This window comes from Eriocheir sinensis, chromosome 9, assembly GCF_024679095.1.
Source record: "Eriocheir sinensis breed Jianghai 21 chromosome 9, ASM2467909v1, whole genome shotgun sequence".
Classification (NCBI taxonomy): domain Eukaryota; kingdom Metazoa; phylum Arthropoda; class Malacostraca; order Decapoda; family Varunidae; genus Eriocheir; species Eriocheir sinensis.
The window spans coordinates 3,661,798-3,678,883 of NC_066517.1; the positions used below are offsets into that span (position 1 = coordinate 3,661,798).

At 41.2% G+C, this 17,086-nt stretch overlaps 1 protein-coding gene across 1 annotated transcript in view; it reads left to right on the plus strand.

Moving 5' to 3' along the window:
- The window catches only part of LOC126996260 (G-protein coupled receptor GRL101-like), a 114,358-nt gene that overhangs the window by 21,723 nt on the left and 75,549 nt on the right, over positions 1 to 17,086 (plus strand). Inside the window, exon 3 of the mRNA XM_050856636.1 lies at positions 555 to 698. Coding sequence (XP_050712593.1) covers positions 555 to 698 — 144 coding nt within the window. The remainder of the gene's footprint in view (positions 1 to 554; positions 699 to 17,086) is intronic.

Here is a 17,086-nt window from a genome sequence, read left to right on the forward strand (position 1 = left end):
GAAATTACGTATATCAAAACAGGATCTAAAAGTCGGGTGAAAGTGTCTAGATAGATAAAAATAAATAAATGAATATGCGAATGGAAAATGACAGTCAGCAAATATTATACCAACATTTTTATTTTATTTCCTTTCCTTTTTCTTTATTGTTTCTTTTTTTTCTATGGGCTCATACATTTGTGTGTATGTGTCTGTGTCTTTCTTTCTTTTTTTCATTTTTTTTCATTCATTGTTCCTTTTTTCTTTCCCTTTGTTTTTTGTTTTTCTTTATATCTTTGTTTTTTCATTCATTCTGTGTTTCTTTTACTTTTTTCTCTCATTCTCTCTCATTCATTCATTCATTCATTCTTTTTGCTTTCTTCCTTTCTTTCTTTTTATCTCATTCATTCAGTCAATCTCTTCTTTCTTTTCTTTTTTTCTTCTGTAGCTTCTCAACTCCATTGACATACCCTCCTCCTCCTCCTCCTCCTCGTCCTCCTCCTTCTCCACCACCACCATCCCTCCCTCTCCTGCACCTACCACCCCTCTCTTACCCCCCCCCTCACTCCCTGCAGAGACCAGCCCGTGTCCAGGTGAGGGGGGCCCGGCCGAATCAGGTGTGAGCTGGTTCAGGTGTACGGACGGCCGCTGCCTCCCGCCTCACCTGCAGTGTGACCACAATCCCGACTGTCTGCACGGCGAGGATGAGGCCAACTGCTGTGAGTGTAAGGGGGAGATGGGGAGAAGGGGGGAGGGAGAGCGGGGTGCATGTGTGTGTGGGGGGGGAGGAGGTTGTGTGTGTGTGTGTGTGTGTGTGTGTGTAGGGGGGTGTCTTTTGAGAGAGAGAGAGAGAGAGAGAGAGAGAGAGAGAGAGAGAGAGAGAGAGAGAGAGAGAGAGAGAGAGAGAAAGAAAAAGGGGCTAAAGAAAAAGAAGAAGATGAAGAGGAAGAAAAAAGGAAAAAAGTAGATAAAGAATAATAATAAGAAAATAAAGAAAAAAAGAAAAGAAAAATAACAGTAGAACGAAAAAAAGGAAAAAGAAGAAAATGTAAAAAAAGAAGAAAAGGAAGACAAACAGGAGCAAAAAAAGAAGAAGAAAAAAAGAAGTAGAAAAAAGAAAAGGATAGAAAAATGGAAAAAGAAAAAAAGGAAAAGAATGAGAAGAAGAAGAAGAAGAAGAAGAAGAAGTTGAAGAAGAAGAGGAAGAATATGAAATAGAAAAAAAATAATAAAATAAAGAAGAAAACAAAAACAAGCAAAAAAAGGAAATAAAGAAGAGCTATTCCCATCCCTACCTCCATTTCTTTCTCGTAATTTCAAAGTCTTGGGTGTCCTTGAGTGTGTACGTGTGTGTGTGTGTGTGTGTGTGTGTGTGTGTGTGTGTGTGTGTGTGTGTGTGTGTGGAGAGAGAGAGAGAGAGTAATAATAATAATAATAATAATAATAATAATAATAATAATAAGTTTATTTCCACCAGAAGTGGTTATTCTTACATCCAAATACATAAAAAGTACATAGGTTATTGCATTGAGATAATTAGTGATTCATGAGTTGTTTCAGTTTCGATTAAGTAAGAACTCTTTCAGAATATATTTGAATTTATGCAAGGTGTGGGCAGTGCTTATATGTGTTGGCAGGGAGTTCCAAAGTTTAGGCCCGTGTACAGAAAGTTGTCTGGCTCCTGTGTCTGTGTGTGTTCTTGGTACATACAGATTACCCTGCTGGCGTATTGTGCTGTTGGTGATGCTGTTTACAGAGGGGAGAGGCATTAGATATTCAGGGTAGTGACCGTGTAGATGTTTATATATATTCACTGCTGTGTCAAAAGTTATTTGTTGTGAAACATTGAGCCAATTGAGTTCCTTAATTATCGGAGTTATATGATCATATTTCTGGGCCTTCCCTTCTACGATTTTAGCGGCGAAGTTCTGTAGTTTCTGTACTTTAGTTAGCAGCGGATTGTTAGTTGTCCCCCATATAATATTACAATAGTAATAATATATATATATATATATATATATATATATATATATATATATATATATATAGAGAGAGAGAGAGTGTGTGTGTGTGTGTGTGTGTGGAGGGTAACAACACACACACACACTAACCCACAAACCCACCCACACACAAACACAAACACAGACACACATTTAAATAACAACAAAAAAAAGGGGATCAAGGAAGACTCGCTCAGCTCTCAACTAGAATACTGATGTGGCTACCGCGGTGGTGGTGGTGGTGATTTTGCTATTGTTGTTGTTGTTGTTGTTGTTGTTGTTGTTGTTGTTGTTGTTGTTGTTGTTGTTGTTGTTGTTGTTGTTGTTGTGTTCCTCTCGCTTTGTTCGGGTTGTTTTGGGCGCTTCCGAAAACACTGGGATGGAAATCGCAACGGGAGATGAAAGGAAGGAAAAATGTACACGTGCCTGGCTGAGAAGAAGATCGGCGAGGGAAAGTTAGTTGTGGAATAATAGCTGTTTGTTAATGAATTGTTGGAGCTGTTGTGTTGGTGGTGTTGGGTGGTTATATATAGAATTAACTGAGAGAGAGAGAGAGACAGAGCATGAAGCTTGTTTGATGTAAATAGTGTAAAATAAAGACTGGATATACGAAAAGAGAAAGACAAAAGGGAGGAAATTAGAAATGAATAAACAACATAGAAAAGCAAAACGGTACAGAATCAAAAAGAAATATACGAAAAAGAAATACAAAACAATAGAAAATATATAAAGAAGATTTGGAAAAAAGTTACAAAAAAGTAGTAAGGTAAATGTACGAAAAGAAGAAACACGAAAGGTAGAAGAGAAACGACACCTCCCTTTACCCCCTCATACACACACACACACACACACACACACACACACACACACACACACACACACACACACACACACACACACACACACACACACACACACACACACACACACACACACACACACACACACACACACACACCTCCCTCCCTCCCCTAGACACACACACACACACACACACACACACACACACACACACACACACACACACACACACACACACACACGACACCCTCCCCCCTCCCCCCTCCTCCTCCTCTCCCTATACACACACAAAAGCTTAGACTCCTTTCCAATACTCCTTTTCCTATTATGATCACGGATAAAAGAGTTTGTGTGTAGGGTCCTAATCCGTAGTCTCTATACCGGCTTTCCACGTAATTCAATCCGCAGATTCTGAACCGTGAGAGAGATTGAGCAGAAATAAAAGAGAGAGAGAGAGAGAGAGAGAGAGAGAGAGAGAGAGAGAGAGAGAGAGAGAGAATGAAAGGGGGAGAAAGGTGATAAAGGAATGGGATGGAAAGAACGATTGATGAAGAAAGGAAGAGAGGAAAGAAATAGAATAGGTAAGCGAGGGAGAGAATTCAGGCAAACGATTGGGAATGAAAGAAAACTAGGAGAGAGAGAGAGAGAGAGAGAGAGAGAGAGAGAGAGAGAGAGAGAGAGAGCGTTGAAAAATATGAAGAATATATCACTTATCTTCCCCTCTATATTTTTTCTTTGGCCGTTTTCTTCTCTTCTATCCTCTCCCTCTCCTTTCATCCCTTCTTCTAATTCTTCCCCCTTTCTTTCCTTCCCCACTACTACTACTACTACTACTACTACTACTACTACTACTACTACTACTATTACTACTCCCACGGTTGCTATGGCTTGCTCTCAACACGTTAAAAAACAATAAATGCTCTCTGCCTCTTTAATCTCTCTTCATAAAACTAGTAAGGTGTGAGGGGCGGCTTTTTTCTACCGTGTTTTGTGATATTTTGTGATGTCCTACTTTTTTCTTTTTTATCTCTTTCCTCTCTCTAGTGTTCTACTTATTTTTTGTTCTTCACCTTTTTGCTCCCTTATACTTTTTAATCTCTTTCTTCAGTGTTATTATTCTCTGCCCTTCCTCCTTTCCCTTTGTCCCTTTCAATCTTTTTTCTCTCTCTAGTGTTTTTCATGTTTGTCTTGTTCTACTTCTTCCTCTACATTCTTGTCCTTCCTTCCTTCCTGCTTTTTTTTGCTTTTTCTCTCTTTCCTATGTCTGTCTCTCTAAAGTTTTTCATATCTGTTTATCCTGTTCTTTCTTGTGCTCTCTGTCCTGTCCTTCCTTCTTTCCTATATTTTTTTTCTTTTCTTCCTCTTTCTTCCTTCTGTCTCTTGGGTTTTTCATATTATCTTTTCCTGTTCTATCTTTTTCTCTGTCACTCATGGAGCCCGCACTGTCGTAAACAAGGATTACAGCACTACATCCCGCCCGTCCCTCAGCACTAACGGAACCGTCACAGTAAATGTGGACAGCATCACGCGTTGGTAGTGTTCCGATTAGTTCGTTCAATTATGTTTTTAAATAATCAGTTGTATACATACATTTCTTTTGCTTTAGTTCCAGTATTACAATATTTATGTTTTTCTCCTCCCATGGAACACATTTATCCATAGTTGTATCGAGCGGTGTGCAATAATTAAATAACATGTACAACGACAGGTGTTCGTGTAATACCTTAATAGCTTCAGGTTTCCCCGTCCTTCTACCGCATAATGTCTCGCTCGAATCAATTTCAAGTAATTGTTTGTATGCAATGCGTGTATTCTGTCACTGACTGTGGATAGATTGAGCTAGAGAGAGAGAGAGAGAGAGAGAGAGAGAGAGAGATAAAGGAATGTGATGGAAAGAACGATTAATGAAGAAAGGAAGAGAGGAAAGAAATAGAATAGACAAAGGAATGAATTCAAGGAAACGATTGGGAATGAAAGAAAATTAGGAAAGATAAGAGAGAGAGAGAGAGAGAGAGAGAGAGAGAGAGAGAGAGAGAGAATATTTCACTTATCTTTCCCGCTATATATTTTCTTCGGCCGTTTTCTCCTTCTCTTTTCTTCAATCTTCTCCCTCTCCCTTCATCCTTCTTCCCTTCTTCTAATTCTTCCCCCTTTCTCTCCTTCCCCACTACTACTACTACTACTAAAAATAATAATAATAATAATAATAATAATAATAATAATAATAATAATAATAATAATAATAATAATAATAATAATAATAATAATAATAATAATAACAATAATAATAATACGGTTGCTATAGCTTTCTCTCAACACGTAAAAAACAATAAAAGAGGTAAAGCAAAGTGCTCTCCGCCTCTTTAATCTTTTGTGATGTTTTTTTTGTCCCACTTTTTTTTTCTTTTTTATCTCTTTTCTCTTTCTAGTGTTCTCCTTATTCTCTGTTCTTCGCCTTTCTATTCCCTTTTACTTTTTAACCGCTTCAGTGTTCTTATTTTCTGCCCTACCTCTTTTTCCCTTGTTCCTTTCAATCTTTTTTTCTCTCTCTTTAGTGTTTTTCATTTGTTTGTCTTGTTCTGTTTCTTCCTCTTCATTTTTGTCCTTCCTTCCTGTTTTTTTTCCTTTTTTTCTCTTTCTTCTGTCCATCTCTTTTTTTTATATCATCTGTTTATCCTGTTCTGTCTTGTCCTCTTTTGTCCTATCCTTCCTTTTTCCTATATTTTTTTCTTCCTCTTTCTTCCTTCTGTCTTTTGGGTTTTTCATATTATCTGTTTATCCTGTTCTGTCTTGTCCTCTCTGTCCTGTCTTTCTTTCCTATGTTTTCCCTTTCTTTCTCCTCTTTCTCTCTTTCCTTTCTCTCTCTCCTGGGTTTTTCATACTATCTGTTTGCCCTGTTCTCTCTTGTCCTGTTCTGTCTTGTCCTCTTTTGTCCTGTTTTTCCTTCCTTTCTTTGTTTTTTTACTTTTTTTTCTCCTTCTCCCTTTCCTTTTTCCTCTCTCTAGTTTTCATGACATCATCTTGTTCTGCTCTGTCCTCTTATCTTTCATTGACCCATCTTTTGTTTTTTGCTCTCTCGCTTTTTCCATTATTTCTCTCTCTCTCTCTCTCTCTCTCTCTCTCTCTCTCTCTCTCTCTCTCTCTCTCTCTCTCTCTCTCTCTCTCTCTCTCTCTCTTTCATATCTAAATTCGCCAATCCCTTCATCTTTTTTTTCCTTTTCTCCTTCTTTTGAACTTTCATTTTTGCTCCCTTTTCGCATACGACTTTCCATTTTTCTCTTGTTTTATTTTTCTCTTTGCTTTTTTTTAATATTCCTTCCTATTTCAATTAACTTTTCAATAATTTTCTTTTTTCTCGTCTTTTGTCTCCCTTTTCTGATCTTTCTTTAGTTCTTTCTTTTTAATCCGACTTTTTATTTATCGTTTTCTTTCTCTTTTAATCCTATTTCTTCTATTTTATTATTCCTTCCTTTTCCCCTTTCTTCATACTATATATTCCTCTTTTTTCCTCTCACTTTTCCGTACTTTTTATTCCTCTTTTTTCCACTTTTCCTCCCTCTGCTCATGTTTGTTATTTCCTCTATTACTACTAAATCAGATTTCTCGAGGTTGGGCGTTCTGTATCGTCTCCGCCAGTTCTTTTCCCCCCTCACAGTTGCTATTTTCAGAGCCTTGTCCACTCTCGAATGGAATATTCATCTCACGTGTGGGGGGCTCCACTCACACAACTCTCTTGGACAGAGTGGAGTGAGTTAAAGGCTCTTCGTCTCATTAACTCCCCTCCTCTTACTGACAGTCTTCTTCCTCTTAAATTCCTCCACAGTGTTGCCTTTCCTTCTGTCTTATATCGATATATTCACGCTGACTGCTTATCTGAACTTACTACTTGCATGCCTTCCCCCTCCCGCGGCCCCGCTACACTTGACTTTCTACTCTAGCTCATTTCTATATTGTCCAAATCCCTTAAGCAAAAGTTCACCAGCATCTTCATTCTTTCATCCAGTTCACTGGTAGACTCTGGAACAGCCTTTCTACGTCTGTATTTCCTCCTGCCTATGACCAAGCCTCTTTTAAGAGTAGAGTATCGGGACAACTCTCCACTCGAATTGGACCTCTCTTTTAGCCACTATTATACTACTGTCTTTTATGGCGCCAGTGATTAGAGGGCTTATTTTTCCTCACTTTTTTCCCTGAACTCCCTCCTTTGCTGTAAAAAATCCTCTCTTTTCCTCTTTTCTTTACTCTTAGATTTTCCTTTACCCCATCATCTGCGTTCTTCATACCATTTACTTATTTTTATTTTCCCCTCTTCATATTTTCCTTTTTCCTTTTTTGATTATCCCTTCAGTTTCTCCCTCTTCCTCTATTCATTCCTCGCGCTCTCCCTCCCCTATTTCTCCAACTCTCTTTCCTTTCTTCCTCCTTCCCCACATTCCTCACCTCTGCTATTCCTTCCCTCCTCCCTCTCACCCTTCCTCTCTTCTTCCAAGCCTGTCCTCCTGCAATTCTCACCACCATCTCTCTCTCTCTCTCTCTCTCTCTCTCTCTCTCTCTCTCTCTCTCTCTCTCTCTCTCTCTCTCTCTCTCTCTCTCTCTCTCTCTCTCTCTCTCTCTCTCTCTCTCTCTCTCTCTCTCTCTCTCTCTCTCTCTCTCTCTCTCTCTCTCTCTCTCTTCTCTCTCTCTCTCTCTCTCTCTCTCTCTCTCTCTCTCTCCTCTCTCTCTCTCTCTCTCTCTCTTCTCTTTCTTCTTCTCTTCCTCTCTCTCTCTTCTCTCTCTCTCTCTCTCTCTCTCTCTCTCTATCTCTCTCTCTCTCTCTCTCTCTCTCTCTCTCTCTCTCTCTCTCTCTCTCTCTCTCTCTCTCTCTCTCTCTCTCTCTCTCTCTCTCTCTCTCTCTCTCTCTCTCTCTCTCCCTTCATTGTCTCTCCTTCCTTCCTTCAGCTGTCTTCATCCATTACTTTTTTTTCCTTCCTGCATACCTTTCTGCCTCGCTCCCTTCTCTCCTTCCTCTCCCCTCTCCCTTCCCTCCATTTCTCCTGTCTCCCTCCATTCTTCCTTTCCTCTCCCTTCCCTCTCTTCCCCTTTTCTCTACCTTCCTCCGTCTCTCCCCCTTCGCCTTCTCTTACACACACACACACACACACACACACACACACACACACACACACACACACACACACATACATTCCTTTCCTAATTCACATTTTTCTTCTTCCGTTCATTCCTTGCATTTACTCTTTTTTTTCCTAACTTTCATCCAAGCTCTCTCTCTCTCTCTCTCTCTCTCTCTCTCTCTCTCTCTCTCTCTCTCTCTCTCTCTCTCTCTCTCTCTCTCTCTCTCTCTCTCTCTCTCTCTCTCTCTCTCTCTCTCTCTCTCTCTCTCTCTCTCTCTCTCTCTCTCTCTCTCTCTCTCTCTCTCTCTCTCTCTATATCTCTCTCTATCTCTCTCTCTCTCTCTCTCTCTCTCTCTCTCTCTCTCTCTCTCTCTCTCTCTCTCTCTCTCTCTCTCTCTCCGAGCAAAAAACGAGTCACAGCCACGTCCCTCCACCCCACCCGTGTAAATAGACGCCGTGCATCGCAACAAACCCGTAACCGTGATCCCGCAAGTACCACCGCCTCTATTACTAAGCCTCTAGATAACTTAAAAATCCTTAGTTTCAATGCGCGTAGCCTAAGAAACAAATTTGATGAACTGAGATGTCTTGCTTTAACAGAAAATTTTGACATAATTGCTATAACCGAAACATTTATCGACACCACAAATATTGATTTAAGTTCCGAATACAACATAGATGGCTACAGACTCTTCAACAAAGATCGTGTAAACCGTAGAGGCGGTGGCGTCGCCCTTTATGTCAAAAGCTATTTGCAACCCACTGACAAAACACCGGGAAACAGTAACGTTGAACATTTGTGCGTGCGAGTAAACATTGCAAAAGTCAACTTAAATATATCTGTCACCTACAGACCTCCCGGGCAATCACTCGATGACGACCTTGAAATGTACAGCGTCTTAAGGCAGTCACTTAATAACAGCGACTCACTGATATTAGGAGACTTTAACCTCCCCCATATCGACTGGGCGACACTGTCAGGTACAGAAGGCGAGTCACATAGAATGGTCGAATTTCTAGAAGAAAAGCCAAATGGTTTCTGAGCCAACTCGACAAAATAATATACTCGACCTTGTTATAACGACCCAAGATAACCTAATCAGTAGTGTCACGGTAGGAGAACACCTCGGTTCTTGCGATCATAAATTAGTGCGCGTCGACATTAAAGCTCAATCATCAGTGACTGAAAATAAAGTAAAGGTGCCCAATTTCAAAAGAGCTAACTTCGTAGAAATCCGACAAAAACTAACAGAAATACAACTATCAGATGACGGCAACGTAGAGGAAGCCTGGCTAAGCCTTAAAAATCACTTACTCACTCAGCAGAACACATTCGTCCCCTTGTGCGAGAAGCGAATTAACACTAATAAAAGCCCACCGTGGTTTAATAGCGAAATTAAACAATCAGTCAATGAGAGAAAATTGTTTTACAGGTTAAAGAAAGAACAAAGCACGCCCGAAAACATTAGACTTTATAATGATGCCAGGCGACGAGTAAAAAGACTAGTAGGTCAGGCAAAGCGTAGATACGAAGAAAATATTGCAGCCAACTGTAAAAATAATCCGAAATCTTTCTTCAGTTACATAAACAACAGAAAGGCGATCAAAAGTGGTATTGGACCTTTAACAAACAGCGACGGTGCACTAGTGACTGACAGCCAACACATTGCAAACCTCTTAAACAATTACTTTTCCTCGGTGTTTAATACTAACAGTCTTCCTCTCGCTACCACCAACACCAGTACTATTGTAAATCTCGAGCATGCATTGCCTAATTTTGAAATAACAACCGATGAAGTCCTTAAAGCTCTCCATTCACTTAAAACAAATAAAAGTCCTGGACCTGACAAAGTATATCCAACTCTGCTGAAAGAAACAAAGCGCGAAATACTTTCCTCCCTCACAACCGTATTCAATATGTCCTTGCGACAAGGCATCGTCCCTTCAGATTGGAAAAAGGCTAACGTGACACCGATTTTCAAGAAATGAGACAAAAAAGTACCAGTTAATTACAGGCCCATTAGTCTAACTTCGGTTGTAGGTAAGCTACTTGAGGGCATAATTAGAGACAAAATTGTGAGTTACCTTGAAAGCCACTCATTGATTGGGGACTCACAACATGGCTTCCGAAACAAAAGATCCTGCCTATCAAACCTATTAACCTTTTATAACGACCTCTTCACTGTTTATGACGTAACCAAATCACTGGACGTAGTCTATCTTGATTTCCAGAAAGCGTTTGATAAAGTCCCGCATCATAAATTACTTTACAAATTAAAGCAAATAGGTATTGACGGTCAAGTAAACCAATCGATCGCGAATTGGTTGAGCAACAGACAACAAAGAGTAGTGATTGACGGATTTAACTCAGAGTGGGCGCCTGTCACTAGTGGCGTCCCTCAGGGCTCGGTCCTTGGCCCAGTGCTCTTCATTATTTACATCAACGACGTGGATGTTCGACTCAATAACCGCATTAGTAAATTTGCAGACGACACAAAGATTGGCAACTCGGTTCTCACTGACGAAGACAGGCAAAGCCTCCAAGAGGATTTGCACAAAATTTCAGCTTGGTCGGATAGATGGGAGATGCCCTTTAACGTAGACAAGTGCCAGGTCCTTCAAGTTGGAACGAGGAATAAGAAGTTCGAATACGAAATGCGCGGCGTTTAACTCAAAAGCGTTCAATGCGTCAAAGACTTGGGGGTCAAAATCGCGTCAAACCTCAAATTCTCACAGCAATGCATCGATGCAGCAAATAAAGCGAACAGAATGTTGGGCTTCATTAAAAGAAACTTTGTATTCAAGAATAAAGATGTAATACTCCCGCTCTACAACAGTTTAGTCAGACCCCACTTGGAATATGCGTTACAGTTTTGGTCTCCCCACCATGCAAAGGATATTGCTAAATTAGAAGGTGTTCAGCGTCGGGCAACGAAAATGATCCCTTCCTTGCGCAACAAATCCTACGAAGAAAGGCTTTCTACCCTTAACATGTTCTGTCTTGAGAAACGTCGCCTCCGAGGAAAACTGATCGAATGTTTTAAAATACTTAATGGTTTCACGAATGTAGACAGATCAACATTGTTTATGATCGATGACACTTTGCGCACGAGGAACAATGGCGTAAAACTCAGATGTAGACAAGTAAATTCAGACTGCACCAAATTTTTCTTCACCAACGTTGTAGTGCGAGAATGGAATAAGCTTCCACCGTCAGTGGTCCAGTGTAACACGATTGACTCCTTCAAAAATAAGCTCGACCGTCACTTCCTTCAACTTAATATCAACTAGAGTAGAAATGCAACGTTTTGGAGTCTTCTGATTAATGTAAAATCACTTAGGTTTAAGGACAGACCACCAAGTCTGGACCATGGGGTCTGTGTGGTCTGATTTTCTATGTAAATCTCTCTCTCTCTCTCTCTCTCTCTCTCTCTCTCTCTCTCTCTCTCTCTCTCTCTCTCTCTCTCTCTCTCTCTCTCTCTCTCTCTCTCTCTCTCTCTCTCTCTCTCTCTCTCTCTCTCTCTCTCTCTCTCAACCTAGATTCCCTCGAGTGTCTTTCTTTTTCTTTCTCTCTCTTGCTTCCCATCCTTTCTCTCTCCTCTATCAGTCTCCCTTTCTTCTTCTTTTCTTTCCATCCTCTTTCACTTGTTTCTCTCTCCCTCTCTCTTTTCCTCCTCCCCATCCTATTTCTTTTTCCTAGTTAAGTGTGTCTCTCTTTTCATTCTTCCCCTCTCCTTCTCCTCCCCTCCTTTCCTTCATTTTCTGTCTTTTCTTTCCTTTTTACTTTCTTTCCTTCCTTTCTGCCTTTTCATAACCCCTCTCTTGCTTCACATTCTTTTTTTCTCCCTCTCTATCAATCTCGCTTTCGCTCTCTCTTCCCCCTTCATTCTCATTCACCTGTCCCTCTCTCCCTCTCTCTTTCCCTCCCATCCTATTTATTTTCGTTCCCAATCTTTTCAGCCTCGTTTCCCTTCTCTCACTATCTCTCACACACACTCTTCTCGCCTCTGCTTCACCTAAATTGAGGAAGGAGAGAGTGGAGGCACGTCTCTGGTTCTGCTTCTACTACGTTTCATCCTCCCAATTGTTCCTCGCTCTCATCTCTTCGTCTGTTGCTTTGACCTCCCTCTTTCTGGGATGCCTCGGTCCCTTTTACGTCACTCCTCATAACGCTTGCTGGGCCATTAAGATAGATAGATAGATAGATAGGTAGATTAATACATAGATAGATAGGTAGATATGTAGATAGATGAAAATGTATAGATAGATAGATTCATAAATAATTAAATAAATAGATAGATTGGTACATAAATAGGTAAGCAGATAAGTAGTTTGATATATAGATTGATTGGTTGATTGATTGAATGACTGATTTATACAGACGGAAAGAGACAGACAGACAGACAGACAGACAGACACACAGAGAAACATGCAGATCATAACTTATCAATATCCTCTAATTTACATTCTCCATCTCTCGCTTTCTCACTATTTGCTACACTTTTTTTATAGCAAAGGAAACAGCTCAAGGGCAATAAAAAAGGAAATAATAATGAAAAAAAGCCCGCTACTCACGCTCCTATAAAAACCGTTCAGAGGAGTGGCCGAAAGAAAGGTCAATTTCAGGAGGAGAGGTGTCCTGATACCCTCCTCCTGAAAATGTTCAAGTCGTAGGCAGGAGAAAATACAGATGAAGGAAGATTGTTCCAGAATTTACCTGCGTGAGGTATTAAACATTGAAGATGCTGGTTAACTCGTGCATAAGGGTTTTGGACAGTAAAGGGATGAGCTTGAGTAGAAAGTCGTGTGCGGCAAGGCTTCAGGAGGCTTCAGGAGCATGCAGTTATCAAGTTTACAAGAGCAGTCAGCGTGAAAATATCGATAGAAGATAGAAAGAGAGGCAACATAGCGTGGACTTTAAGAGGTAGAAGACTATCAGTAAGAGGAGGGGAGTTGATGAGACGAAGAGCCTTAGACTCCACTCTGTCCAATTAAGAGAGCTGTGTGTGTGGAGCCCCCCCACACGTGAGATGCATACTCCATACGGATTGATTAACTTACCTGCTCTCGACACCTCTTGAACCCATTCCTGATTTTAACGAGAGAGAGAGAGAGAGAGAGAGAGAGAGAGAGATTTACAAAGAAAATCAGACCACACAGACCCCATGGTCCAGACTAGGCGGTCTGTCCTTAAATCTAAGTGATTCTACATTAATCAGAAGGCTCCAAAACGATGCATTTCAACTCTAGTTGATATTAAGTTGATGGAAGTGACGGTCGAGCTTGTTTTTGAAAGAGTCAATCGTGTTACACTGGACCACTGACGGTGGGAGCTTATTCCATTTTCGCACTACAACGTTAGTGAAGAAAAATTTGGTGCAGTCTGAATTTACTTGTCTACATTTGAGTTTTACGCCATTGTTCCTCGTACGCAAAGTGTCATCGATCATAAACAATGTTGATCTGTCTACACTCGTGAAGCCATTAAGTATTTTAAAACATTCGATCAGTTTTCCTCGGTGGCGACGTTTCTCAAGAGAGAACATATTAAGGGTGGAAAGCCTTTCTTCGTAAGATTTGTTGCGCAAGGAAGGGATAATTTTTGTTGCCCGACGCTAAACACCTTCTAATTTAGCAATGTCCTTTGCATGGTGGGGAGACCAAAACTGTACCGCATATTCCAAGTGGGGTCTGACTAAACTATTGTAGAGTGGAAGTATTACATCTTTATTCTTGAATAATAAGTTTATTTTAATGAAGCCCAATATTCTGTTCGCTTTATTTGCTGTATCGATGCATTGCTGTGAGAATTTGAGGTTTGACGCGATTTTGACCCCAAAGTCCTTAACGCATTGAACGCTTTTGAGTTTAACGCCGCGCATTCGTAATCGAACTTTTCATTCCTTGTTCCATCTTGAAGGGCCTGGCTTTTGTCTTCGTTAAAGGGCATCTCCCATCTATCAGACAACGCTGAAATTTTGTGCAAATCCTCTTGGAGGCTTTGCCTGTCTTCGTCAGTGTGAACCGAGTTACCAATCTTTGTGTCTTCTGCAAATTTACTAATGCGTTTATTGATTCCAACATCCACATCGTTGATGTAAATAATGAAGAGCACTGGGCTAAGAACCGAGTCCTGAGGGACGCCACTAGTGACCGGCGCCCACTCTGAGTTAAATCCGTCAATCACTACTCTTTGTTGTCTGTTGCTCAACCAATTCGCGATCCATTGGTGTTCTTGACCGTCAATACCTATTTGCTTTAATTTGTAAAGTAATTTATGATGTGGGACTTTATCAAACGCTCTCTGGAAATCAAGATAGACTACATCCACTGATTTGGCTACGTCATAAACCGTGAAGAGGTCGTTATAAAAGGTTAATAGGTTTGATAGGCAGGATCTTTTGTTACGGAAGCCGTGTTGTGAGTTCCCAGTTAATGAGTAGCTTTCAAGGTAACTCACAATTTTGTCTCTAATTATGCTCTCAAGTAGCTTACCTACGACCGAAGTTAGACTGATGGGCCTGTAATTACCTGGTACTTTTTTGTCTCCTTTCTTAAAAATCGGTGTCACGTTAGCCTTTTTCCAATCCGAAGGGACGATGCCTTGTCGCAAGGACATTTTGAATACGGTTGTGAGTGAGGAGACTATTTCGCTCTTTGTTTCTTTGAGCAGAGTAGGATATAGTACTTTGTCAGCTCCAGGACTTTTATTTGTTTTAAGTGATTGGAGAGCTTTAAGGACTTCATCGGTTGTTATTTCAAAGTTAGGCGGTTTAAATTAGTACTGGTGTTGGTGGTAGTGGTGGGAGGACTGTTAGTATTAAACACCGATGAAAAGTAATTGTTTAATAGGTTTGCAACGTGTTGGCTGTCAGTCACTAGTGCACCGTCGCTGTTTGTTAAAGGTCCAATACCACTTTTGATCGCCTTTCTGTTGTTTATGTAACTGAAGAAAGATTTCGGATTATTTTTACAGTTGGCTGCAATATTTTCTTCATATCTACGCCTTGCCTGACATACTAGTCTTTTTACTCGTCGCCTGGCATCATTATAAAGTCTAATGTTTTCGGGCGTGCTTTGTTCTTTCTTTAACCTGTAAAACAATTTTCTCTCATTGACTGATTGTTTAATTTCGCTATTAAACCACGGTGGGCTTTTATTAGTGTTAATTCGCTTCTCGCACAAGGGGACGAATGTGTTCTGCTGAGTGAGTAAATGATTTTTAAAGCTTAGCCAGGCGTCCTCTACATTATCGTCATCTGATAGTTGCATTTCTATTAGTTTTCGTCGGATTTCTACGAAGTTAGCTCTTTTGAAATCGGGCACCTTTACTTTATTTTCAGTCACTGATGTTTGAGCTCTAATGTCGACGCGGACTAAGTTATGATCGCAAGAACCGAGGTATTCTCCTACCGTGACATTACTGACTAGGTTATCTTGGGTCGTTATAACAATGTCGAGTATATTATTTTGTCGAGTTGGTTCAGAAACCATTTGGCTTAGATAATTTTCTTCTAAAAATTCGATCATTCTATGTGACTCGCCTTCTGTACCCGACAGTGTCGCCCAGTCGATATGGGGGAGGTTAAAGTCTCGTAATATCAGTGAGTCGCTGTTATTAAGTGACTGCCTTAAAACGCTGTACATTTCAAGATCGGCATCGAGTAATTGCCCCGGAGGCCTGTAGGTGACAGATATATTGAAATTGACCTTTGCAATGTTTACTCGCACGCACAAATGTTCAACGTTACTGTCTCCTGGTGTTCTGTCAGTGGGTTGCAAATAACTTTTGACAAAAAGGGCGACACCACCACCTCTACGGTTTACACGATCTTTGTTGAAGAGTCTGTAGCCATCTATGTTGTATTCTGTACTTAAATCAATATTTGTGGTGTCGATAAATGTTTCGGTTATAGCAGTTACGTCAAAATTTTCTGTCAGTTCATCAAATTTGTTTCTTAGGCTACGCGCATTGAGACTAAGGACTCTTAGGTTATCTTGAGGCTTGGTAATAGAGATGGAGGTACTGGCTGGTTCACTGTTACGAGTTTGCTGCGATGAATGGCGTCTATTTACACGGGCGGGGTGGAGGGACGTGGCTGAGAGTCGTTTTTTGATTGGGTGTCACGTACTGCGTCGTTGAGGAGCCTTCCGAATCGGGCTGCCCCGATGGGGGACAGGTGTATTCCGTCCCTGTGGAAGAGTTTATTCTGGCCGTAGAAATTGTCCCAGGCGTTAAAGAACTCAACGTCAAGCTCTCCGCAAAAAGTGTGTAAACGGTTGTTGAGGCTGAAAGCCTTACTGAAGAAGTCGCTCTCATCCCACGTCCGTGGTAGAATTCCTGAAATCAAAATGTTAGGTGATTTAGACTTATACTGCTGGATGAGCCTACGGTACTTGTCCAGCAGTTCCTCAGACCGGGTCGTGGTGACGTCGTTTGTACCTGTATGGAGAACAAAGAGTGAGTCATTAGAAGCCTCAGCGGAGACCTCGTCCAGGGCAGCTGTGATGTCATCAACTCCAGCTCCGGGATAACAGTAGTTACGCCTACGGGGGGTGACTTCCACAGAATTCAACCACCTGATGGCGAATCATAGTCACCGACCAAGAAGGTGCTCTGTTCCTCGTCCTCCTCCTCCAGTATGACAAATCTGTTGTAGCAATTGGTAGGATAAATGGCTCTAGGGGCGGGTCTGGCTCCTTCTCTCACGGGAGTGAAGCCTTCAGCGTCAGGTGCAGCTATACCGCTCCCTTGTGACGTGACTTCTTGGGAAGGTGGCTGGGCTTCGAGAGCAGGTGCGGAGGGTGATGTGGCGTCACTTGCAGCAGGGGCTACGATATTGGCCTGGATAAACTCCTGCAAGGTTTCAACAGTACGTGTTAGTTCGGTGATCTCCTCCCCAGCCGTCAGCCTTTCGTCCTGTTGAAGGAGTCTCGTTTCCATCTGCTGTGTCAACAGTCAGATCTTGCAGACGGTCGATCGTCCTGTGAAGAAATGGCCTGAGAAGTTTCCTGTGCAAGTCGAGCATTTCTTTGGCGCCATCTTGGTAAGGAGGAGGGAGAAAATTAGTGAGTTGTGTTTATCTATTTATTTCTTTTTCTTTTTCTTTTTCGTAGGGCAGTGGGACGCGCGCAGAGAGAGAGAGAGAGAGAGAGAGAGAGAGAGAGAGAGAGAGAGAGAGAGAGAGAGAGAGA